At 55.6% G+C, this 26,085-nt stretch overlaps 1 protein-coding gene across 5 annotated transcripts in view; it reads right to left on the bottom strand.

Annotated features, from left to right (window-relative positions):
• Positions 1-1,213: 1,213 nt before the first annotated feature.
• SLC25A42 (solute carrier family 25 member 42) overlaps positions 1,214-26,085 on the bottom strand; it is a 42,619-nt gene continuing 17,747 nt past the window's right edge. For 4 of the 5 annotated variants that reach the window (XM_027969360.3, XM_060416181.1, XM_042249589.2 and 1 more), the window contains exons 2-8: positions 13,410-13,523; positions 8,807-8,912; positions 6,763-6,788; positions 5,728-5,894; positions 5,269-5,385; positions 4,626-4,777; positions 1,214-3,461 (exon numbers count right to left, since the gene is read on the bottom strand). In XM_027969360.3, coding sequence (XP_027825161.1) covers positions 3,154-3,461; positions 4,626-4,777; positions 5,269-5,385; positions 5,728-5,894; positions 6,763-6,788; positions 8,807-8,912; positions 13,410-13,490 — 957 coding nt within the window. In that variant the 5' untranslated portion in view covers positions 13,491-13,523 and the 3' untranslated portion in view covers positions 1,214-3,153. Of the gene's footprint in view, positions 3,462-4,625; positions 4,778-5,268; positions 5,386-5,727; positions 5,895-6,762; positions 6,789-8,806; positions 8,913-13,409; positions 13,524-13,638; positions 13,672-26,085 lie in introns of those variants that run through there. The other variant, XM_027969362.3, reaches the window with a different exon arrangement.

A 26,085-nucleotide genomic window follows, 5' to 3' on the forward strand; every position in this document is an offset into this window, starting at 1 on the left:
GGGATCTAGTTCCCTGACCAGGGGCTGAACCTGGGCCCCCCTGCGCTGGGACCGTGCAGTCTTAACCACTGGGCCACCAGGAAAGTTCCTCTGCTCCACTTTCTGCAGTGGCGTCTTCACCCTGGGATTATTCCCTACCTTGCAGTCACAAGATAGCACCAACCACCACCAGGGTTGGGGTTTTATCTCCTGGGCCAGTGGAAGAGGGAGGGTGCATCTCGAAGGTGTCTCTGGAAGTGGTTAGCAAACATCTTTATTGTCACAGGTCCAGATGGGGTCAAGAGCTCACCTCTGTGTATCAGGGGATGCCACATGTTGGAGGAGAGTGAGGAGGGGCCGACCTCACCCCTCAGGCTCAGGAGATGGTGTGAGAAATGGTACTGACCAGAAGTTAGCATGGATGTCGGGGGAACATTCAGGAACCCCCAGGAGCCACTAACCAGGCTGTTGTGGCAACAGCTCAGCAACAACCTAGCTGTTGGTCAGTAAGGGATTGGTGGGTCTCATCATAGGCCATGCCCCTGGGGAACACTAAACTGCTGCTAATACGCATCCTGTATTTGACAGCCACCGACCTGCAAGAAATGCGGCTGGCGGAATGTGGCGCGGAGCAGCTCAGCGGGCCGTCCTGGGGCCTGGTTCGCCTCTGTGCACGTGCGCGCGCGCTCACCTGGCCCCGTCTCTGCCCTGCCCGCGGAGGCGCCCACTCCTGGTCTCGGTCTGGGTGGGGGCTGCAAGTCATTCTGCACGGTGGGCTGCAGGTGAGGCGAGTCTCAGTGCCCCCGGGAGCCCTCTGGTGGCCTCACCCCCCTGCCCCTGCGGACAGTGACACTCACGCCGGAAGCCTCAACCCATCACAGGGCCAACCCAGGGCTCCGGGGCAGTGTTCGCTGAAGGCCACAGCTCGTCCCCACTGACGTCCCCAAAGGGACAAGTGTGTGCACACAGGATCTTCCCGGAAGGGGGCACTGGCCTCGGGAGATGTCCCTGCAAAGGGACAGAGAGCCAGGCCTACTGTTCACGGAAAACTCTTCGTGCGGTTTGCATTTTCTAGCAAATTCTGACCAAATCGAGGTCGGGATTAATAATCCATATAGCAATTACATTAAAAAAAAAAAAAAGGTTATTCAACAATCTGTCAAAATAACTTCAACCATGTTTTTTGGTTCCTAGGGGATGAGGATCAGAGCCGAAGAAGAGATATGGGCAGGAGAAAAAAAAATCATTTTGATTTTTATTAAATATACTCTCTTGGCACAAATCTTTAAAATATATAAACATTATATATAAACAAAGTGTCTTCATGGCATCAAAATGTAACTCCAAATCAGGCCAGGCAATCAGTGAGAGGGGTATGACTGCCTAGGGCAAAGGTCCGACTGTGTGCAGGGCTTGGGGGTGAGGGGAGTCGGCGCCGCCGTGGTGCACTTGGCTGGGAGCCACCTTGAAGAGGCGCACTGGGGCCGGTAACCCTGGGGCCTCCCTGCTCCTGCCCAGCCTGCAGCTCAGAGGAGGGCACTGCCTAAACATCCATTCGGTCTCACCCACCAGGGGTGGACCCCCAGCCTGGGCACCCTCATGTTCCCATCCTGTCTCCCTGTGAGGGGTGCCCCTGCCTCTCCTGAGCACTGGGCAAGGCTGGGAGAGAAGGTGGGTGTGACGCTTACCCAACAGGACAGCTCGGGCCCCCGGGGAACTAGAGTCTGGGAACAAGACTGGGGGTGGCTGGTGGAGACATGCAGGAAGGACAGAAGGAGGGGTCTCCGCACCCAGGGGACCAAGGCAAGAAAAATGGAAACAGGAGAGAATAGAAGGAGGGAGTGGAAGTCACAATCGGAAATGCACGTGTGGCAGAAGCACAGCCTCTCAGACTCTCACACCTCATGGCTGCTGAGCCCACTGGGAAAACCGGCCCTCTGCTTGTCCTGCTCCTGGAACCAGACTGGACTGGCTAGGGTTTATGGTATCTAGACCCAGGGCCAGCCGTCTTGAAAAACAAAAGCAAAAATCAAACTCCAAACGTCATGAGAAAACAAGGGGTCCTGGTGGGCCCTGGGGCCTCCGCAGGACCAGCTCCCCGGGGGCCTGACTCTTTTGAGCATCCTGCCCTGCCCCCAGATGGCCTCGGGCTCTCACTCTGGGAGAATCAAGGCGTCCAGCCTCCGTGTTCTCCATTCACAGGAAAGCAGACAACCCCACAGGCCTCAAACTGCCCCAGGTCCCAGCCAAGTAACTGCTCGGGGGGTGCCCACAATGTGCTGGATGCCACGAGTGCCCCCCCAGGAGCCCCCACCACTAAGCGCAGAGGGTCAGGGCCTGAGGCCCAGCCCCCATCACTGCAGTCAGGGGAGCGGGGCCAAGAGCTTCCTGGCAATCCAGGAAGACGCCTCCAGGTTGGGGCTCGGACCCAAACCCGTGGCGATTTCTCAAACCCTGTTGCCTGGAGGCGTGACTCTCCTGGGAACCGAACAAACTGGGTGGGGGGGGGTCACCGAGGGGAAGACCAAGCTCTGGGGCCTGGGATCAGGAGTCTGCGGTCAGGACAACACTCTTGGGAGAAGCCTCAGGCTCTGGGGGGGAGAAGTCACCTGGGAAACAGGTGAAGGCAGGGAAAGGCGGGGCAGGGTGGGAGGCTGCTCTTGGAGCTACAGCTGAGCAGAAGGCTGGTCTCAGGGAGGCCTTGGCCCCACACTCTCTGGGGCTCCCCCACCCCCTCCTACCTCCGCCCAAGAACACGGACTCAGAACAGCAAGGGGCAGGCGAGGGCTGGCTCTGAGCCTAGTGGGGACCAGGTCCCTAGAACCAGGAGCCTGTCCAAGGGCAAAGAACACCCCAGAAGGCAGCGCTGGCTACGCCCCACTCAGGGCGTTCCGGCTAACGCCTCCAGAGGCAGCCTCAGCCCAGCTGAGGCCAGAAGAGGAAGGCATGGGAACCCCGCCCCCAGTCCCAACAACTCACGAGGGCCCCTGGCTTTCCCCTCAGACCTGGGCCGCACTGAGCTCAGGCCCCCCAGGCTCCCAGCTTGTTCCACAAGGCGCATCCGTGCGCCTTCTGGGTGGAACCCAGCACATCTTTGCTCCCTGGGCTCAGACACGTAAGGAGTCAGCGGCCCACCGCCAACTGAAGCTCAAGCGCGGCCGACCCCACCCGCCCCTAGCTCTGCAGGTGTCTCAGCAGGATCTGCATGAGGTCGAAGGTGGTGAAGCTGATGCCCACGGCGATGGGGCCCTTGAGCCAGTTCATGCTCAGGCCTTTGTAGAGGCCACGCACCACGCCCTCCTCCCGCACGATGGTGCGCATGGTGCGCACGATGGAGGCGCGCTGGTGGCCTGTGACGCCAGCAGTCTGCATGCGCCGCCGCACCACGTCCAGCGGGTAAGAGGCAGACTGCCCGATGAGGCCGGCGCAGGCCCCGAAAATCATGCGCTCAAAGGGGTAGGGCTGCGGGCGGCCGCTGTACTCTGCAGAGGGAAGGGTGGGAGGGGCTGTGAGGGCGATGGGAGGGGCTGTGAGGGGCTGTGAGGGCGATGGGAAGGGGCGCCCTGGCAGCCAGAGGCGCTGGCATCCACCCGCGCCCCCTGCACCGCGCTCACACGTGCACACAGCGTCACAGCTGTGCTTCAGGGCCGACCAGCTCTCCTGGGCCTCGGCGTCCCTTCTTCCTCACCTACTCATGCCCCGTTTTTAATCAAATGTGAGATCCAAAAGATTTTTACAACTGAAAAGCACAAAGAATCATATAACCAAGTTCTGTGACCCAGAACAAGCTCAGACCCAGTCATTCTTGTTTCCCATCTTGTAAAGAAAGAAAATATCACTCTGCCCCGAACCCTCTAAACTGCCCAGCCTGCCCAACAGGTGCCCCCTCTACGGGTGGTGTGAGGACCTGCTGGCTAAAGGGAGGAGGGAACAGCAAGGGATCAATAGGGATTCTTTAAAAACATGCTGTTTTCAATTTGAAACTAGGGATTAAAAACAGGGAGCCGCCCTGTTCACTCAGCAGACTGGCAGAACATATGGAACTTGTCAGCACCAGGAGCGGGTGGGAAGGGAGCCGGGCCCCAGTGCAAGCCTGGACGCCGGCAGAGCAGAGGATGGGAAAGGTAAAGCAAATAATCAGGTCTCGCACCCACACAAGGAGAACAGCTTCTGGATGTCAGCTGAACACAGAAAGCCCGCAACAGCCTCACCACCCCAAACAGGACGGGTCAGAGCTGCACTGCACGTGTGCCACTCCGGCACCTCCTAGGACCAGGAAGCGCACAAAGGCTGAATAGGAGCCCAGGCAGAAGGGTTGGCAATGAAGGTGAAAGGCGGAGCCGAACCCTAACAGAGAGGCAGGGCTGAGGGGAGACGGCTGGGGATTGGGTACCAGGGCTCTGGGCTTTACCCTGTTTTCCTTAAAAAACAAAAAACAAAAAAAACTTGGAGCAAATAAGGCAGACTGTTAACACCAGATCAAACCAAGCAGCAGGTATCAGTGGGCTTATGTCTTCTCCTGACCCAGACCCTGGGCCTCCAGCGAGCTGCTCCCTCCACTCGCCCCCATCCACCTCCACCTCCCCACCCACCCACAGATAGGTATGTGTGCCCATGGGAGGTGCTGCCCTCCTGGCGCTCCTCACCTCGGTGCAGGCTCTTGAGGGTCTCATAGGTGAAGAAGCTCAGGCCGGCGTAGGGAATGACCCCCAGCACGGTCGGAACAAATCCGTGGTAGAGGGTCTTCAGCCCCTCTTCTCTCGAGATGCGGATGAAGACGTGAAAGATGTTGCTGTACCTGGAGGACAGAGCGGTGCAGGGGTGGGGTGGGGGGCTGCAGACCTCCACTCACTAATTCTCCCTCCTCGCACGTCAGCGGGGGCAGGCCTGGAAGCTGACAGGACCATCATGCAGAAGTTCTGGCATTTGAGGGGGCCGTGCATGCCCACAGACACAGGCCGCCTGCACCACTGGGCTCTTTGCTGTGCTCAGCCCCTGGCTTTTTACTCAGATGCATTTTAAGCACATCTGTTTTCGACTCAACACAGAGACTCTGGGTTTGATGGAAGCACACTGCCACTCAAGCTGAGAGACCCAGTTACTGTCCTTATGGAAAGCTGCGGAACCCAGGGCGGTTGGGGCAACACAGCCTCGGCACAGCTTCATCAGCCACTGCAGAGAGAGGCCCAGACCCTATCCCCAGGGGCCGGGTGGGGTGAGCCCTCCCGGGAACCCCAGTAGACACAGAGCCCCCGGTGCTGGTGAAAACGTCACCAGGGTGAGACTCACATTTCCTTTGGGGTCACAGCCATCCGCGCTCTGACCAGGTCCAGCGGGTAGGTCAGCGAGGCGGCCGTGGTTCCAGCCAGTGCGCCGGCGAGGAGGCGGGGCCAAGGGGGCAGGGCTCTGAAAGCGGGTGGGGGCGAAGGTGAGCCCCCAGGGCTCCGGGTGCCCACAGGTCTGGGGTGCGGGTAGAGATGGGGGAACGGGCAGCCAAGCTGATGGGCGGGGCAGGGGTGTCTCTTGGGGGGTGCCTGCCTTTGCCCCTGCTTGTCTGAATGAATGAAGGGCAGGCGGCTTTCCACCTGCTCTGGGGCACAGCGGGGACCGTGGCGGTCCTGGGACGTAGGTTCGCGGAGACCGGGGAAACGAGAGAAGTTCCGGCATGGTGAACAGGTGGGAGACAGGCCAGCAGGGTGAGGTGACAGCTGAGAGGGCCGGGGCTTTTCTGGGGAAGGGGGGTCTCACTCTCCACGGAAGCCGTAGTAGCTGCCCAGGAGGCGTTTGTACTCCTCGTGCGCGCTGAACTGGATGGCGGCGTAGGGCACCACACGCACCATGGTGGCCGAGTTACCGCGCCACAGGCTCCAGAAGCCTTCGTGGAGGTAGGTGAAGTAGAGGAGCCGGAAGGCCTCCTGGGGGCAGGCAGCGGAGAGGGCAACGTCAGCCGCCTAGGCCTCCGACCGAGTGTGGCCTTTGCGCGCAGAGCGCAGCTGCCCTCTCAGCTCGCCTGACTTTGCCCAGCCCTGCGCCTGGGAAGGCGGGGTGACATCACAGACCGCCCCCACGTTCCCTGGGCTCCGTGCTGGGACCCCCACCCCTTGTCCTCCAGCCTGGGAATCATGAAGTGAGAAGGGGGTTTTGTCGGTGTTTGGTAGCCTGGCTTTTAAAAATCCTCTTTGTTTTCCTTTATTAAGAAGGAAACACCTGCTCTGTGGGCTTCCCAGTGGCTCAGTGGTAAACACCCCACCTGCCAATGCAGGGGATGTGAGTTTGATCCCTGGGCAGGGAAGATCCCCTGGAGGAGGGCACGGCAACCCACTCCAGTACTCCTGCCTGGGAAATCCCATGGACAGAGGAGCCTGGCGGGCTGCAGTCCATGGGGTCGCAGAGAGTCGGACACGACTTAGCAACGGAACAACAGCAAGCAGCAACACCTGCTCTGTGTTTAAAAATAAATCAAATACGAAACCTGCGAGTTTAGACCATCAAGTCCCCTGACCACCACCCCCAGGACAGATGGTCTCCCGTCACTTCCCAGGGTGGGCTGTGTCCAGGCAGACTCGGGGTGCAGGCAGATGGCCTTGGCCCCAGCGCCTGGCAGGGGAGGCCTTGGTCACCCAGCAGTCCTGCAGCCGGCCTGGGGGGGGGTCGGGGAACCAATGGGAAAAGCCCCTTGACAAGCGTTTGCCCAGCCCCTGCCACCCACCTCCCTGCCTCTGCCAGCCCAGTAGGGCAGAGGTGAAGGCCCCAGAGATGGGGGTCCATGACTGAGCGGCTCACCTTGGCAGAAAATCTTTTTGAGGACACTGGAAAAAAAAAAAAACACAACAGAGATTGTTGGAGATGAAGAATGGGACCACCCTCCCACTCGAGTCTGCATGACCCCCGCCACAGGGGTCTAGTTTGAGCATAGGGAGTGAGGGCCTCCCCTGGAAATGCCCCCCTCAACCCCTATAAGGGCCGAGGTGGGGACATCCCCAGCAAAGTTACCGTATCCCCAGGAGCCTCCCCACCCCCCACCCACGCCCAGGCCACTCTGCACGCCAACTTCTCCCTTTCTTCAGGGAAAGGGGCCCAGCTGCCACCTGACCCCGCAGGACAGTGAGGGCCTGTGGAAGGACGCAGCTCTCTGGGAGGGTCTCCACCCAGCTGAACTTTCTCTCCCCCAAGTCCCTTGGAGGGGAGGCATCCTAGCCGCCAGCCATGCGGGGGTCAGCTAAGCGGCTCCAGCTCCCTTGGCAGGGGACGTCTGCCCTCTCCTCCATGGCCTGGCTCGGGCAGCCCTAGTTCCCACTCTCCTGCCCTCCGGGGCTGCCCGGCCCACCACCCCCACCCCCCCTACTCCATGGTGAACTGCACCACAGTGGCTGGGCGACCCGGCAACCCAAGTCACGAAGGGCCTCAGCCTGGCAGCACCCGCAGCGCTGCGCTTCCCCCGCGTCTCCCAGCACAGCCCTGCCCTCCTCTCTGTGTGGACGTATGCACAGCTCCTGCCTTCGGAATGAAGTTCAGCTCCCCGTGTGGCGCTCCGGTGGGAATTTGTTCCAGGACCAGCTCAGCTGCACGCCTGCCCTTTCCCATGTCAGCTCACTCCTCCTCCCCGTCAGGCAGGAGGTTGGTATCAATGGTCTTGTTATATCGACAAGGAACCTGAGGCCCGGAGAGGTGAGGGGCCAGCCTGAGCAAGTGGGAGGGGCCTGGCTCCAGTCTGCAGCTCCTTCCTCCCAAAGAGCTGAGGGGCAGGGGTCCCAGCTTAGGACCGCCCCCCTGCCCACCATGTATGGGACACAAAGGCCTGCTAAACCCTAAGGAGGGAGGGAGCTGGATTCCTGAACTGTGTCTTCCCAAAGAAACGTCCATGTATGCGCTCACTCTCAGCGCCCATGAACGAGGCCTTAACTGGAAACGGGCTCTTTGCAGATGTAATTAAAGGGAGGTCATGCTACAGCAGGGTGATCCAATGGCGTGGGTCCTTCGAAGAGGATCCAGACACACAGACTGGGGTGGAGGGTGCAGTCACAAGCCAAGGATGCCTGGAGTTATCAGAAGCTCGAAGAGGCAAGGAGGGGTCCTCCCTCAGGGCCCCAGGAGGAGCGAACCCTACGGACCCCTTGAATGTGGACTTTTGGCCTCCAGAAAATGAGAATAAATTCCTGCAGTTCTAAGCTGCCTGGTTTCTGGTACTTTGTGAGGCCAGTCCTAAACACTAGCAGACTTTCTACGTGGATTCTACAGAGGCACTTCAAGGGCGTCCCTGGTGGTCCAGGGTCTGAGAGTCTGCACTCCCAGTGCAGGGGGCCCAGGTTCGCTCACTGGTTGGAGAGCTAGATCCCACGTGCTGCACGTAAAGAGCCTGCTGCAGTGAAGACTGAAGACCCCCTGTGCCGCGACTGAGACCTGGCATGCTGCTGCTGCTGCTAAGTCACCTCAGTCGTGTCCGACTCTGTGTGACCCCACAGACAGCAGCCCACCAGGCTCCCCCGTCCCTGGGATTCTCCAGGCAAGAACACTGGAGTGGGTTGCCATTTCCTTCTCCAACGCATGAAAGTGAAAAGTGAAAGTGAAGTCGCTCAGTCGTGTCCGACTCTGAGCGACCCCGTGGACTGCAGCCCACCAGGCTCCTCCGTCCATGGGACTCTCCAGTCAAGAGTACTGGAGTGGGGTGCCATTGCCTTCTCCAGAGACCTGGCATAGTCAGATAAATAATTTTTTTAAAGAAGCATTTTAGAAAGCACTTGGCAGAGCAGTGTGGGGCCCTGGAGGAGGAGGGTGAGCGCCCGGCAGCCTCTCCATCACCGGCGATAGGTGCTCAGGCAGCGCTTACCTTGGAAGATGATTTTGGTTCGGTCCAGGGGAGCTACAGCTGTTTTAGCTAGAGCACCAGCCAGTGCCCCAGACAGAAGGGAGCTGAGAACTTGCCTGTGATCACTCTGCAAGAAAACACACGAACACGCCGTCTGTCATCAGAGAGGGAGAGGATGCATCTGCTCTGCTTGGAACAGTGTCCAGGAGAAAGGCTTTTCTTCTCCGCCTGGCCCGGGGCGGCTAGACATATGGTTGGCAGGGTGACACTGCCCTGCTGGGCCCTGGGCAGACTGCGGCACCAGCCACAGAGCCTGGGGGGACACAGTGAGAACCTCCTGGGCCGCAGGGACCATCTGCATGAGAGGCTGGGGCGTCGCGCGTGGTTCTAAGTTCTCAGAGACGGCCTCCAATGGGATTGACGCCAAACGTAAGAGTTGCCCTTGATCTGTCCTACTTTCCAGCCTTGGTCCACCCACTGCCCATGTGCGAGGGGCTCTTGCACTTCCATGTTTTGGGTAAAGGCTCCTTGTGGTCTGGGGAGTGGGTGGTGGGTATCGGGCAAGGAGACCCTGGCTCTGCTCAGCGTGTCCGCTTTCTATCAGGACTTCCGGGGCCGCTGTCTGTGGCTCTTTATCCAGCTAAGCTGAAGGTGATGGGGACAGGCACGGCTGACTTGCACTTCGTGCTCCTGCGGCCAGTCTCAAAGTCGGTGCTTTCCCGAGTCTTCCTGCGGCTCCTGGAGCCCTGGCTCAAACAGCCCTCCTTCCCTTGAGGCCCACGGAGCCCCGAATCGCAGCCCAGGAAGCCGTCTGCTCTTGGGGCTGGAGGCTCCATTCCCACCTCCCCCCAACCCCGGATGACTCAGGCATAGAGCTTGCCGGGGGCTCTGTGCAGGACACACCCCACCTGTCCTCACTGCAGTGTGCAAGGAGGTGAGGAGCAGGGGGCTCAGCGATTCTGGGAATCTGGGACGTCCACTTGACCCAGGTGCCCTCAGGAGCCTGGAGTCAGTGTGGGGCAGGGGCCTGTACGAGCCCCCACCGCTCCCCTCACAGGGCTGCCAGACACGAACCAGCTCTTCAGACAAATGTGTGCAGAGTCAGCAGTCTGGGAGGGGCCGTGGGGAGGGGGCTCGGAGTTCCAGGAGAATGCGGGCTAAGAGGCCAAGGGTGTGTGATGAGGCGCACCTACGCAGGGCGTGGGTGCACGCGCGCGAGTGTGTGTGTGTGACTGATCAAGGGGGAGGAACTGAACACTCAGAGGCCCCAGTGAGAAGGAGCAGGGGACCACAAGGAGGGCAGGGCGCTGACACAGGAAGGGGAGGGGGCAAGGGAAGAGAGATGCGAAGCGAGGTGGGCGAGGCTGGACCTCACAGAGCCTGACAAGGAGGCTGACCTTGGCCTACAGAGAAATGGAGAAGCGTGCAAGGTGAACAGGTTATTTTAACTGGAACCAGAGGAGAGGCAGCTCCTGTGAAACCCAGGGTTGAGAGAGCAGAGGCTGGGACCAGAGGAGGCTGTGAGAGGGGAGTAATGAGGGGGCATTTGAGGGGTTCGGCTGGCAGTCTGGGCTCCTGAGTGGGCTTGGTGGAGTCCAGGGCGATGCCCAGGTTTGCTCAGCTCTGTGGGTGTCTCGGGGGGGGGGGGGGGGCTGGGTCTGCCCGCAGTGACTGGAAGGCCTCTCTACTCCCCGGTCCCTCACCTCTGACACAGTCACGTGCTGACTCCTGGCCCAGACCCCAGATCACGTCCCAGGTGAACGTCCCCAGGGCCCTGTGCCCCTTGACCTGGCCCCTCCCCTTAATGCCCCTGGTGCCCCCTCCACCAGCCCAGCCCACCTCTCCCTGAAAGAACAAGTCCCTACAGCAGTGTGTTCCTGACTCAGTTTCTGAGGCTGAGCTTTACCACAGGGTTCCACCTTTTTGCTTCACAGAGACCCGTCACTGGGGACCCCTGCCTTTTCTGGGTCACATGGCAAGGTCTGGACATCTGGCTTCCAGGGACGTGGGCAGCAGATGCCAGAAGGCTCAGGGGTGTTTCTGGCACCGGCTTTGAGGCTCATCTGTCCCTCTGCTTTGGTCTGCTCTCTGTGAATCCGTGTGGCGACCGCCGACCTCGAGCCTCTGTGAGCACAGGGATGCCCTGCGGCCTGCCCACAGGCCTGTGAGCACCGGAGGCAGAGCCCAGGTGTCCCTCTATCTCCCCCACCAGGCACTTCCTGGGAAGCCTGCAGTGCTCATCATTGCCAGGTCAGTGCTGCACGTGCAAGGACACACGTCCTGAAACCCTAACCCCGGGTGTGCGGCTCCAAAGACACTAGGTGAGGAGTGCACGCTCAGTGCAGGAGGCGGCGGCTGCTTTCCGCCGACACTCCCGGGGACTCCGAAATGACGCAGCTGGCTTATCCTTTAAAGATAAGTGTTAGCTGCTCAGTCGTGTCTGATTCTTGGCCACCCCCTGGACTGTACCCCGCTAGGCTCCTCTGTCTGTGGGATTCTCCAGGCAAGAATACTGGAGTGGGTTGCCACTTCCTCCTCGAGGGGATCTTCCCGACCCAGGGATCGAACCTGGAAGATTCTTTACCATCTGAGCCACCAGGGAAGCCATCATGGTTGGCAAAGGCATCACCAAAAGGTCAAAGTCTCCACAACTATCATATGAGCTGTTGCTCAGCCTCGAAGTCGTGTCCAGCTCTTTGGGACCCCCTGCACTGCAGCACACCAGTCTTCACTGTCCTTCACTGTCTCCCAGACTTTGTGCAAATGCATGTCTGTAGAGTCAGTGATGCTATCTAATCATCTTCTCCTCTGCCGCCCCCTTCTCCTCTTGCCCTCAGTTTTTCCCAGCATCAGAGTCTTTTCCAGTGAGTCAGTTCTTTGTATCAGGCAGCCAAAGTACTACAGATTCAGCTTCAGCATCAGTCTTTCCAGTGAACATTCGGGGCTGATCTCCTTTAGGATTGACTGGTTGGATCTCCCTACAGTCCAAGGGACTCTCAAGAGTTTTCTCTAATACCACAGTTCGAAAGCATCAATTCTTTGGTGCTCAGCTTTCTCTATGGTCCAATTATCACATCTGTACATGACTTCTGGAAAAACCATAGCTTTGACTAGATGGACCTTTCTTGGCCAAGTGATGTCTCTGATTTTTAATATGCTGTCTAGGTTTGTCAGAGCTTTCCTTCCAAGGAGCAAGCGTCACTGTCCTCAGTGATTTTGGAGCTCAAGAAAAGAAAATCTGCCACTGTTTCTGCTTTTTCCCCTTCTGTTTGCCGTGAAGAGATGAGACCAAATGCCATGATTCTAGTTTTTTGAATGCTGAGTTTCAAATCAGATTTTTTACTCTCCTCTTTCACCTTCATCAAGAGGCTCTTTAGTTCCTCTTTGCTTTCTGCCATAAGGGTGGTGTCATCTGCATATCTGAGGTTATTGCTATTTCTCCCAGCAATCTTGATTCCAGCTTGTGCTTCATCCAGCCCAGCACTTTGCATGATGTACTCTGCATATAAATTAAATCAAGACGGTGACAACATACAGCCCTGTCGTACTCCTTTCCCAGTTTTGAACCAGTCTGTTGTTCCATATCCAGTTCTAACTTCTCATCATAGGAGAGATCCTTGCAAATGAAGAATGAGGCAGGCAGCCTGATGGAGAGAAAACGGGTGATCCACAGACAGGATCCACATGAGCAGTGAAACCACAGGAAGATGCCAGGCTCTTTAGAGTGTAGCGTAAGCTCCCTGCACTGGGTTAGCCAGGCAGGCAAGACTGACGCGGGCCGTGCCGGCCAGCAGGAGGGAAACTGCTGCCGCGTGTGTCCGAGTGCAGGCTGGGCACGGGGGCCTTTGCTGGGCATGTCCACTTGGCGGGATCCATCTGGGCCAGTGGAGGGAGGGCCACATCTCCCTCATATGCTAAAGTTCACTGAACTGTGAGGAATGGGGTGCCTGCTCTGGAGCTCAGCCCTCTGTCGACCAGCATGGTGACAGGGGTCCGAGAACCAGGCCTCCTGTCCGCCTGGTGCTCCACAGAGCAACCTGGAACTTGGGGAAAGGTCAGGAGGGCCAGAGGTTGACACTGCTTCAGCCTTTGAGCCCGTGGACTTTGAGAACTGCCTGCGGGCACCTGAACCGGCCTAGGAGTGAAGGTGGATTAGTCCATGCTCGAGGTTCTGGTGGGAGAACTTCTCCTGGCTTCTGTGGTGAACAAGCACGGGCCTGATGCAATTTCTTTACGAGGGAATAAACCTTTTGTGTTCAACTGAAGGGAGTCACTGGGGATAAGCTTCAGAGCTGAGTGAGGGTAAACTCCTACCTGGCGTGAGGAGCTCCCCTCAGCCCACCCCACCTTTGGCTAATTACTCTGTGTTGGCAAATCTGAGTCAGAAGAGGGACCCGGGGACACCTTTGACATCCCCGCCAAATTTGGGTGAGGTTTTGACTTCTTGCCAAGCGGTGGGGCGGCTGGATCCACAGCACAGACAGGGCTATAAAAACGGAATAGGAGGCAGCCTGTGTCATCCCCCGCCGCCCCGCCCTCAGTGTGGGAGGGGATGATTTATGTGGGGTGCGAGCACAGAAGAGGGTGCGGGTGAGCGCGCCCACGGCGGGGCAGGGGTACTTGCCTTTGAGGAGACGTGCGCGGGCAGGACAGGCTCGGCATCGTCACGCAAACGCACCACGCCTTCCTTCACACCATTACCCATTCCAGGCCTGCTCAGGACGGCGGAGACTCAGTCCTGGGGAGCAAAACGGGGCACGGTGAGAAGGCGGCCTCCTCCACCCGCCCAGGGCCTGTGATTCATCCCCCATGACCCGATGCCAGCACTGCCGCAGAGGCACGCTTCGCCTAACCTGATTTCGGTCTCCCTGCAGGATAAAGACACCAGAAGCTGCATGTGGATGCCAGAGTCCTCTGCCCTGACTGCTTAATCATTTACAAGAGCACTTCCCATCAGCTCTGCAATTTCGTCGTCACCGACAGGCCTCTGAGTCCTCCGTTGTTCCAAGCTGGCACCAACCGCCTAGGTTGGCTCAGAGAGCTTAAGTTGCCAGCCAGGTCACACACCAGGAGGCGGGGGTGGGGTGGGCTCTAGAATGTGGAGGCTGGAGGTCTCCACCTACCCTGGAGCCCAACCCACTTTGAGGCGATGCTAGCTTGGATCTGAGATTCCGTTCTCAGAAATACTTTTAGAAAATTAATCTTTGGACTGCCCTAGTAGTTCAGTGGTTAAGAATCCACCTGCCGATGCAAGGGACATGGGTTTGATCCCTGGTCTGGAAAGCTCCCACACGCCGTGGGGCAACTAAGCCTGTGTGCCACAGCTACTGAGCCCTCGTGCCCAGAGCCCGTGCTCCACAACAAGAGCGGCCACCTCATAAGAGGCCCGCGCACCGCAACAAAGAGCAGCTCTGGCTTGCTGCAGTCAGAGAAAGCCCGCTCTCTGGGGCTCAACAGAGACCCCGGGCAGCCAAAAATAAGCAAATAAAAGGCATTTTTTGAAAAAGAGATAGTCTTTGTCCTCCTGTGTGGCTGCCTGCCCTGTGTGGCCAAGCTTATAATCAGTGTCCTAATACTTGAGGATTTCTCCCTGGAAACCTGTAAGCAGATCCATTAGGGAGTCCCTGGAGAAACAGAACCAGGAATGGCTCTCTTTACTAAAGAGAAGGGTTTTGGCCTAAGCCATTACGTGGTCGAAGCCTGGAGGCAATGACTGCCCTGGAACAGGTCTCAGTAATTAATGATCTTAAGAGAACAAAGGAAGGCAGGAACAGAGAAAAGTCAGTCAAATGGTAACGCAGCTTCCCTGGTGTCTCAGACGGCAAGGCGTCTGCCCGTAACGAGGGAGCCCTGGGTTCGATCCCTGGGTCGGAAGACCCCCTGGAGAAGGAAATGGCAAGCCACTCCAGTACTCTGGCCTGGAAAATTCCAGGGACAGAGGAGCCTTGTAAACTACAATCCACGGGGTCGCAGAGTCGGGCATGACTGAGCAACGTCACTTCACTTCACTTCAATAATGCAGATAATAAACTGGAAATTTCTGAAAGAGATGGGAATACAGACCACCTGACCTGCCTCTTGAGAAATCTGTATGCAGGTCAGGAAGCAACAGTTTGCACTGGACGTGGAACAACAGACTGGTTCCAAATAGGAAAAAGAGTACGTCAAGGCTGTATATTGTCACCTTGCTTACTTAACTTATATGCAGAGTACATCATGAGAAACGCTGGGCTGGAAGAAGCACAAGCTGGAATCAAGATTGCCGGGAGAAATATCAATAACCTCAGATATGCAGATGACACCACCCTTATGGCAGAAAGTGAAGAGGAACTAAAAAGCCTCTTGATGAAAGTGAAAGAGTGAAAAAGTTGGCTTAAAGCTCCACATTCAGAAAACGAAGATCATGATATCTGGTCCCAACACTTCATGGGAAATAGATGGGGAAACAGTGGAAACAGTGTCAGACTTTATTTTTTGGGGCTCCAAAATCACTGCAGATGGTGACTGCAGCCATGAAATTAAAAGACGCTTACTCCTTGGAAGGAAAGTTATGACCAACCTAGATAGCATATTAAAAAGCAGAGACTTTGCCAACAAAGGTCCGTCTAGTCAAGGCTATGGTTTTTCCAGTGGTCATGTATGGATGTGAGAGTTGGACTGTGAAGACAGCTGAGTGCCGAATAATTGATTCTTTTGAACTGTGGAAAAAAGTTGAACCTCTTTCGAACCAGGAAAGAGAGCCATTCCTGGTTCTCCTCCTCCAGGGACTCCCTAATTGATCTGCTTACAGGTTTCCAGGGAGAAATCCTCAAGATTAGGACACTTATTATAAGCTTGGCCACAAAGGGCAAGCTTTTTGAACTGTGCCACTGGGCACTGGTGTGCTTGGAGGCCTCAGAGTCTTCTCCAATTCTTTTGGAGAAGACTCTTGAGAGTCACTTGGACTGCAAGAAGATCCAATTAGTCCATCCTAAAGGAGATCAGTCCTGGGTGTTCACTGGAAGGACTGATGCTGAAGCTGAAATTCCAATACTTTGGCCACCTCATGCGAAGAGTTGACTCACTGGAAAAGACTTTCATGCTGGGAGGGATTGGGGGCAGGAGGAGAAGGGGACGACAGAGGATGAGATGGCTGGATGGCATCACCGACTCGATGGACGTGAGTCTGATTGAACTCCAGGAGTTGATGGACAGGGAGGCCTGGCGTTCCGCGATTCATGGGATCGCAAAGAGTCGGACACGACCGAGCGACTGAACTGAACTGAACTGAATAAGGCAGAGCCCTAGTTCCTCCTCAAAGGATATACATAATAATAAATATATCTTTGAGTTCTGTGGAAACTAAGGCCCCCAAGCAGGTGGAGGGTGGAATGATGTTGATTCTCCTGACTTCAATCAACTGAAGCTTGGACTCTGGACCTTTGCCCTAATTCTAGGCTGAATTCTCCTCTACTCAAGCCCCTTCCTGAATACTCTTGGACCCTGAGCTTAAAACTTCCCCAGTTTTGCGGTTCAGGGAGACGTTGCTTTGGAAAAGGTCCCTTGTACTTCCCTTAACTTGCTGCAGGTAATACATCCTTCCTTCTCCCCATCTTTGGCTTGGTTGTGTCTACTGGCTTAACATTCATGAAGAGGCAAACCCAGTCTTCAGATTAACACAGGTTTGTGTCCCAAATTTCCTCCCATAAAACAATGTTTTTTCCTCTTTGTAAGGACGCCCAGTCCTAATGGATGAGTCTACCCTAACAACCTCTAGTAATAAATCCTTCCTTCTCCCCATCTTTGGACTTGGTTGTATCTATTTGCTTGACATCCACCAAGAGGTGAATCCACTGTTTTGGTAACAAACCTACCTTTAACCTCCCAGAGGAAGCACACTCAAAGCTTAGCCAACCACAGGGAAAGGACCAGGAGGAAAAACACAATATCAAGGATGGTGTCACCGAGATGCCACTGGGCACTGGTGTGCTGGGAGGCCTCCGTACCCACGCTGTAAAACCACCCAGTGAACCAACAGGCTTCCTTGGGACTTCGCTGGTGGTCCAGTGGTTAGGAATCCGCCTTCCAATGCAGGGGACGTGGGTACGATCCCTGGTGGGGGAACTAAGATCCTACATGCCACAGAGCAGCTGGAACCCGAGCCAAAAATAAAAACAAGTATTTTTAAAAATACTATGCTTTCCTGTGCTCAGTCATGGGTCACCCCATGGACTGTAGCATGCCAGGCTCTTCTGTCCATCCCAGCAGGAATACTGGGGTGGGTTGCCATCTTCCTGACCCAGGGATCGAACCCATGTCTCCTGTGGCTGGCGGATTCTTTAGCACTGAGCCGCCTGGGAGGCCCCATGCTCTCCTGTAAATGATGCAAGTGAGGCAGATACCCCCGAGCCAGCCGTGGAAGCCCCTCCTGCCGTCTGGACCCTCCCAAGCACCCGCTGATATGGGACACCTTAGGAAGCACAAGCGGGATCCTGTTCCAAGTGGCCTCTGCTGCCGTTTCCTACCTAAAGCGGTCCCTGACTCGGGGAGGAAGGGCTGCTTCTAAGACAGGGCCAGAAACTTGAAGAAGAGCCTGGGCCACCCTGAGGTGCCGGGCAGGAGCCATAGCCAACGGTGCTAGGACCATGGGACACAAAGGCAAATCAAAGCGCTCCCAGCGGCCAGAGCAGGAACACCCCGAGCAACACGAGAGCTGAGCAGCGCGGGATGATGAGGATGTTGGCAGCACCACGCTGGTCTTAGTTCCCCAACCAGGGATGGAACCCACACCCCCTGCCGCGCAAGTGTGGAACCTTAACCACTGGGCCAGCAGGGAAGTCCCAGCAGTGTCGGATTATAACCCAGAGTGCAAAATAAATATCCACAAGTCCACATGAACATAACTAAATAATTGAATAAATAAATGAGGAGGAAGAGAGAAATGTCCCAGCTTGAAGAACCCCAAGTAACTGACACAGGTGCTCAGCCCTGGAAGAAGGAAGCATAAGCAGGAGCCCTGAGGTGTGGGCCATGGGCGGTGACTTCCTTTCAAAGGGCACTGCGCAGAGAGTGGAGGGGAGTCATTTTAGTGAAGACAGCTGCCAGAAAACCCCCGCAGCCAGACGATTGGGGTCAGCACCACACTGGTAAGTCACGTTCACGGCACACGCCCTCGTCACCTGTGTGATGGAAAAGGCTCCTCCTCTCCGAAGCCCAGCCTAACCATGAGAGAAACATCGGACAAATCCCAACCAAGGGCCATCCTGCAGAACACCAGACCAGTTCTCCTCCAACCTGTTAAGGTCATCGAAACCAAGAGAGCCTGAGAACCTATCTCAGCCCAGTGAAGCCTAAAGAGAAGTGATGCTGATGACTAAATGTAATGTGAGGATCCCGGGATAGAAAAAGGACATTAGGGAAACACTAAGGAAATACGAATAAACGATGGACTTTAGTTAATTATCCGCCTGCTGATGCAAAGGACACGGGTTTGATCCCTGGTCCAGCGAGACTGCACAGGCCTGGGGGCAACCTAGCCCACGCATCCCAGCTACTGAGTCTGAGCTCTAGAGCCCAAGAGCCAGAACCCCTGAAGCTCTTGTGCCCTGGAGCCTTTGCTCTGCAGTAAGTGAAGCCAGGACAACGAGAAGCCCATGCCCCACAGTTAGAGAGCAGCCCCGCCGCCACAACTAGAGGAAGCCTGCCAGAGGCCAAACTAGGAAAATTTGTAAAATTAATCACTTTAAAAATAATGATGTATCGGTATTTGTTGATTAGTTGTGACAAATGTACCATACTAACAGAAGATGTTATTAATACAGGAAATTGGGAGTGTGCAGTGGGGGGGAACTCTGAATTACTTTCGCAACTTTCCTAAATCTAAAACTGTTCCCAAACAAACAGAGAGAAACTAGGCTGGAGGGCTTTTTCTCAGCCGTTGCTGGGCGCTCCGTCTGGGGTGCCTGCCACTGTGTCACGGCCCACGTGTCTGCTGATGCTCAGCGCCACTACAAGCGCTCCGGGGGACTGTCTCCACGGCAGGGCGCCTGCGTGCGAACAATGCAACCTTTCTTTCTTTGTGTATTTATTTGGCTGCTTCAGTTTTAGCTGTGGTGCCCAGGATCTTTCTTTGCGCTGCACGGGCTTCATTGCACCTCGGCCCTGGAAGAAGGGAAGCATAAGCAGGAGCCCTGAGGTGTGGGTCGGGGTCTTAGCTCCAGACCAGAAATCAAACCCACGTCCCCTGCGTTGCAAGACAGATTCTTAACCACTGGACCACAAGGGAAGTTCCTAGTTTTTTCTTTTTCCTGTACTGCTCGACAGGTAGGATCTTAGTTCCCTGATCTGGGATGGAACCTGTGCCTCCGTCAGTGGAAGTGTGGAGCTGCAGCCGCCGGACTGTCAGGGAGGTCCCGATGCAGCCTTTCTTAGGGCTGGGTCAGGCGAGGTGCATGCAGACATGTTCTGTTACACTGTCCTCTTGACAGAGGATCCAGCCCTTTGTATGGTCCAGCCTCACAGTCTAGAGTCTGACGACTTGTCTTCTTGCCTCCCTCTGACTCTTGCTCCAGGCTCCCCAGGAGGAAAGGCCGGGGGCAGGTGGTGCAGGCTCAGCCCCAGGTCCGCCCGTGTTGCCCTCTGGATCATTCTTCACTGTGGCCCAGGCCAGGGGCCTGGCCTGGGAACTCTGCAGACCTGAGACAGGTCCTCGGTGCGGTGGACACGGACAGAAGCAGAGTCACTGCATAAATCAGTGAAGGCCACCAAGAGCATGTCCCACGTCACTGCTGGTGACAGTGCCAAGGCCAAGACACAGGAAGGCGCCTGCAGGGGGCTGAATGGTGCCTGCCCCCGGCCCAGACCTGTCTGTCCCCCCGGAATCTGTGAACGGGGCATTATTTGAAAAAAGGCCCTTGCAGATGTCATTAAGGTAAGGAGATCCTTACCCTGGATGAGGCTGGGTCCTCAAATCAAGGATAAATCAAATCTCTTATCTCTCATAAGAGACAGAGAAACAGACACTTCACAGGAGGCCCTGTGAAGACAGAGGTGACAGGCTGACACACCCAGGCCGCAGGCCAAGAAGCACCTGCGGTGTAAAAGCTGGAGGAGACCAGGAAGAGTCTGCCGGAGCCCGAGGAGAACTGGCCTGAGACTTGGGGCCTGCAGAGCTGCGGGAGAATACACTTCTGTTGTCGTCAGTCAGTTTGTGCTGGTTTGCCACAGGGGTCAGAGGAAACTAAGGCGCTTTTTGGAGGAGAACGTGGGCGCCCCAGGCTCCCTAACTCCGAGGGAGGGGCAGCCAGAGTTTGCAAGCTGCTCCTGCCAGGGCCTGATGCCTCCAGGAAACTCCCCAGGACTGCAGGGCAGAAAGAAGGAGATTCCTTCCACAGGGCTGTGGTGGGGGGTGGTCTCCAGATTTTGCCTCTCAGGCCAAATGCTAACTTCCTAGCCTTTGCCCTTTCAAAAAACAAAAACAAGTTCAAGACAAAGGCAAAGAAACAACCAGATCACTGGGAAGGAAATCCATGGGGTCGCAAAGAGTCAGACACGACTGAGCAACTGAACTGAACTGAACTGGGAAGGAAAATCAACAACTAGAAAATATGACAGAGGGGCTTCCCTGGTAGTCCCGTGGCTAAGACTCCACGCTCCCAGTGCAGGGGCCCCGAGTTCCACCCCTGGGCAGGGAACTAGGTCCCACAGGGCTCAACTAAGAGCGTCATGCTGCAACTGAAAAAAGGTCCTGCATGCCTCAACTAAGACCCAGTACAGCCAAATAAATAAGTGACAGGTACCAGACTGCAGTCGCATGGAGAAAAGCAGGTTTAAACCCCTTATGGGGGCTGCCGGCATGTGTCGGGACAGTAACTTAACTGGTGGATGAGCGGGCAAAGAGGCAGGCTGTGGGCAGCTCCTCTTAGCAGGTGATTTGGCGAATGTCTTAGAATGCGTGCTGTTCCCGACAGGGTAGCGTGGAGCCTCATGGGCCAGTAAGGCCATGACCAGGCGCTGGTGTGGCCTGAAGGTATGGCGGTCTGGATGGGAAGCCATGGGGGAGAGAAGGGAGGCGGGGACAGGGAGAAGGTGTCACCTTGGCCTCACGGGAGGACGCCAAGCGGCCTGTCACTAATGAGCGACCCTGCCCGAGCCTAGGTGGGAGGCTGTCTGGATGCCAAGACGGGAAGCAGATTGTGTTTACAAAGCGCTGTCAACAGCGAGGAGGACTCTCGGACACAGAGGGGACAGGGGAGGGGGGGAGCCTAACCACGGGTGCACAGACTTGCCAGCAGTTGGCATTTCGCTGGCCCCCACTCACACAGCCAACAAGGGGCTGCCCCCACACCCACAATGCCCTTTCCTGGTCAGATCCCCTCCCCTGCACTCAGGGACACCCCCCCCCCCATCCCCCTGCCCGCCCAGCTTCCTCCTGGCTTCTTTCCCCCAAATCGCCACATGATTCTGAATTGACCCCTCAACCTGCCCCAAGAGGCCCCCTCACTGACTTAGGGCCCCCACTTCCCACACTGCTCCCATACTCAGGACAGCCACCAGGCCGCCTCGGCCGCCAGGGTGGGTTCACTGAGGCTGGGACTTCTCTGCAGCTGCTGAGCCACATGCCTAGAGCCGGTGCTGCGCGACCAGAGAGGCCGCCGCAGTGAGCAGCCTGGGTGCTACAATGAAGGCAGCGCACTCACTGGAGCTAGAGAAAGCCCGTGCAGAGCAACAGAGACCCAGCACAACCAAGATAAACAGACTAAAAAAACCTTTTTTCATACATTTGTTAGCTGACCAGTTATTTAAGAAATCTTTGTGACTGTAACCTACATTCAGAAACATGTTTTGTATCATATATTCACTTATACTCATAGACACTTCTGCTTCCGTGCCCTAACTGCAACAAGAGTTTCAGGAAGGAATAGGTAGCCCTTTTATTTTTTTTTAATTTCTATTTATTTAAGAATATTTTTGGCTGTGCCACACAGCATATGGGGTCTTAACTCCCCAGTCAGGGATCAAACCCGAGCCCCCCGGCAGTGGAAGCGTGGCTCCTTAACCGCTGACCCGCCAGGGACGTCCCATAGGCAGCCCTGGGCTTCCCTGGTGGCTCAGTGCTAAAGAGTCCGCCTGTCCGTGCAGAAGACCTGGGTTTGATCCCTGGTTTGGGAAGAGCCATGGAGCAGCTAAACCCGTGTGCCACAATATTGGGCCTGTGCCCTAGAGCTTGGGAGCCTCAACTACTGAGCCCGTGCGCCCTAGAGCAGGTGCTTCACAACGAGAGAAGCCTCCGCAATGAGAAGCCTGCACTCCGCAGCTAGAGAGGAGCCCCCATTCGCCGCAACTCGAGAAAAGTCTGAGCAGCAATGAAGAGGACCCAGCACGGCCAAAAAATAACAATGATACAAACAGAATTAAAAAAAAAAAATTTTAATGCGATTCGCTCTGCCATCTCCCCCTCCCTCCCCTCTACTTAATTTTGATAAAGCTAACCACAACCAACTAGGCTGACTTCACGAATAAAGGGTCTCCAGCAGCACACTGAAGGAACATTGTTATAAGCTGTGGGTTGGGAGACGGTCATTTCTTCCTATCTTATGCATTTTATACTATGTATTAATACATGTGTACATGGCAACCCAATCTAGTATTCCTGCCTGGAAAATCCTACGGACAGAGGAACCCGGCAGGCTACAGTCCATGGGGTCACAAGAGTCAGAGGTAACTTAGCGACTAAACCATACGTACGCATTTTAAGCTCAGACTTAAACCCAAATCTCTTTCTAGGGTAGTGATACAAAATAAGCTTTAGGTGAATTAAGTTAGAAAAGAAAACTGAAGTGAATCCTGGGACAGGAGGTGCAGCTTTCATAACTGGGAGAGGAGGTCCCTAGGGATCTTAGCAGCACCAGGCCCACAAATCACCCTTGTGTCTCTCATCACAGCAGAGATGCTCTCTGTGGTCCAGGAACCCCAGGGGAGAAACCAAGACACGGTCCTGGGCTCAAGGGCGAGGGTCAGATTGGGGCAGCCACTTGCTCAGAGTGACAGTCTTGCTCCCTGACAAGCAAATATACTTCCGGCCCGGATGAACCACATAAGCGTCTTTTGGGTGGGGAGCAGAGAGAGACCTTTGGTTTCGCATCAAACCCTACACAACTTTCTCAAAATGCAAGTTGCTCACAAACACAAAGATGTATTTATATAAAATATCTGCGGCAGGGAGAGGGTGTGGAACATTAGATTCGGCCAGCTGGAAATGTTGGCTCCTAAAAAACGATCTTTCCAAAAAGACGGAAGAGAGCTCAGAGCTCTGGCCCCCAGTGTCCCCCCAGGGCCCTCAGCGGCACACACTCCCTGCGGCCGTGCCTCTCTCTCGGTTCCTTTGTTGGAATGTCTGACCTCCTGTGACACCGTGTCTGCTGCACGACCGCGGGTTTCAAGGACCAGAGGGACGCACATTCCCACCCCTTGTGCTGGTGACACTGTCTCCCCGCGGGGCTCTGTGCTCAGCTCAGTCTCAGGTTCTGGACGCCGGTTCACAGGGAGGCCGGTGCTCACCCTCAACGCTCCAGCCTCCTCTTGAGGTTCACGAACACCCCGTGACCGGCGGGAGCCCTCGGGCCAGAGGTTATTTTGGCAGGCACTCTGCTGAGCTCACTGCCCTGTGGCTCTCCTTCCAGGAGCGAATGTGTGTTAGAGTGCACATTCCTCAGTGCAGAGGGGAAGCCGAGCAAACTCTGAAGTGAGGCGCCGGCTTGGTTTAGGTCCTGCAGGCAGACTAGGGCCCCATGAAGAACACTGTGCAGGCAGTGGGACTTAGGTGAGGGTGTTTTTGGGGGGAAGGGGTGGGAGGGGATCTGAGATCCTCCTTAAAAATATCTTCAGCACAAGAATGAAACAGTGTGTAACTATGCCTGGTGACACGCTCACCTCGCTGCGGCGCTTATTTTGCATGGACACAAATACTGAGTCATTATGCGGTGAACCTGAAACTAATACACAGTCGGCCCTCGATCCACAGGATCTGCATCTGCGGATCCAACCCACTGAGGACTGAGAACAGGTTAAAAAAAGAAAGAAAGGAAGAAAGAAAAAGCCAAACAAAACAGGAAGCTCCAAACAAGCAAAACCTGAATTTGCTGAGCACCGGGGCTTCCCAGGTGGCTCAGTGGTGAAGAGTCCACCTGCAGCGCAGGAGATGCGGGTTCCGTCCCTGGGCCGGGAAGACCCCCTGGAGGAGGAAACGGCAACCCACTCCAGCACTCCTGCCTGCAGAATCCCATGGACAGAGGAGTCCGGCCGGCTACAGTCCAAGGCAACTATTTCTATAACACACTGTGTTAGGCATCGTAAGTAACCTAGAGATGGTTTAGGGCCCCGCTGGTAAAGAATCTGCCTGCAGTGCGGGAGACCTGGCTTCGATCCCTGGCTTGGGAAGATCCCCTGGAGGAGGGCATGGCAACTCATTCCGGTACTCTTGCCTGGAGAATCCCATGGACAGAGGAGCCTGGTGGGCCACAGTCCGTGGGGTCGCAAAGAGTCAGGCACGACCGAGGGACTAAGCACAGCACAGCGATGATTTAAAGTGGACTGGAGGACGCCACATGCAAACACACCATCTTATAATGAGGGCCTTGAGCACCCCCAGATTTTTATATCCGAGGGGGATTCTGGAACCAATCCTCTAAGGATAACAACGTGGGTGCTAAGTCGCTCCAGTCATGTCCGAGTCTTTGTGACCCCATGGACTGCAGCCCACCAGGCTCCTCTGTCCATGGGATTCTCCAGGCAAGAATGCTGGAGTGGGCTGCCGTTTCCTCCTCTAAGGGATCTTCTGAGCCAGGGATTGAACCTGCATCTCTTATGTCTCCTGCGTTGGCAGGTGGGTTCTTTATCACTAGCGCCACCTGGGAAGCCCAAGGATAACAACGGGTGACTATAATATGTCAATTATACCTCAATTAAAAAAATGCAAAAACCCACCCCCATGAACAGATATGAACTATTATACATAAAACAGATAAGCAGCAGGGATCTACTGTACCGCTTTGGGAATTATATTCACTAGCTTGTGATATCCTATGATGGAATATAATCAGGAAAAAATATATAACTGAATCACTACGCGGTACATCTGAAACTAACATGAGATTGTAAATCAGCTATACCTCAAAAAAAAAAAAAAAAGAGTTCTCAGTAAAACAGCAACAACAAAAAATAAAACAAGACCCAAAAATCTTCGGGTAAGAGAGACAGACCATATCCAGGAACAAGAGCCAGATCAGGCCTGATGGTAGGGCTCTGACCCATGACCTCTGCAACAGGCCGCCAGGGAAGCAAACCATAACGGCTCCAGCCACTGGCCCAAAACAGCTGGAGTTTGGTGGCTGCAGCTTCCCTAACTTTTGCTTCTGCTTCCAACTTAGGACAATCAAAAAATAGTATGCCTACCTGGCCACGCATGGAAGGCAACTGCTGTTGGCAGCCAGCCCTTCACCCCACTTGCTTTTGCCAAGAGCCTCCAACAGTCACACCTGAGCCTTCTCTTCTCCGCCATAAAGCTCTCTCCCCGCTGCTGTCTTTGAGTCTCTGCCAAATGCAGTGGTGGCAGCTGACCCCCGTCTCTAGCAAGCCTCTGCTGTTTTCACTGAAGCGGCCTTTATTTACTTCCACAGGTAACTGCATGAAGAGAGGGGAAGAGACAGCTCTTCCTTATGGCAGAATTTCAACTAATGAACATATAAGGAATGCTGGACACAGAAAATCACCAACAGACAACTGTCGGTGTTCACTACTGCTGCCAAAAACTGCGACTGGGACTTCCCTGGTGGCCTGGTTTAAGAACTCGCTTGCCAATGCAGGGGCACGGTTCAGTCCCTGCTCCTGGAAGGTTCCACGTGCTGCGGGGCAGCTGGGCCCATGTGCCCCAACTACTGAAGCCCCAACGCCCCAGAGCCTGTGCTCTTCAGCTAGAGAAGCCCCTGCGAGCAGAAGCCTGCACAGCACGAGAGAGTGGCCTCCCGCTGCTGCAACTAGAGGAAGCCCACACACAGCAAGGGAGGGAGACCCAGCGCAGCCAGAAACAGATAATTCATTAACCTAGAGAAATTTTACAAAACAGAGCTATGGCGGACCCATACTAAAGGGAGAGAGTGAAAATACGAGAAGCGGGGTATCTGTGTGGTCTTCAAGCATCTCTCCACAAGACACTTAATTTCTCTGGGCAGAGCAAGCTGGCAGACCCCATCTTGACCAAGCGATCAAGGTCAGCCACAGAGGACAGGACACAGCAACAGCTCGCACGCTGGATATAACACAAC

Source organism: Ovis aries, chromosome 5, assembly GCF_016772045.2.
Source record: "Ovis aries strain OAR_USU_Benz2616 breed Rambouillet chromosome 5, ARS-UI_Ramb_v3.0, whole genome shotgun sequence".
NCBI classification, from domain to species: domain Eukaryota; kingdom Metazoa; phylum Chordata; class Mammalia; order Artiodactyla; family Bovidae; genus Ovis; species Ovis aries.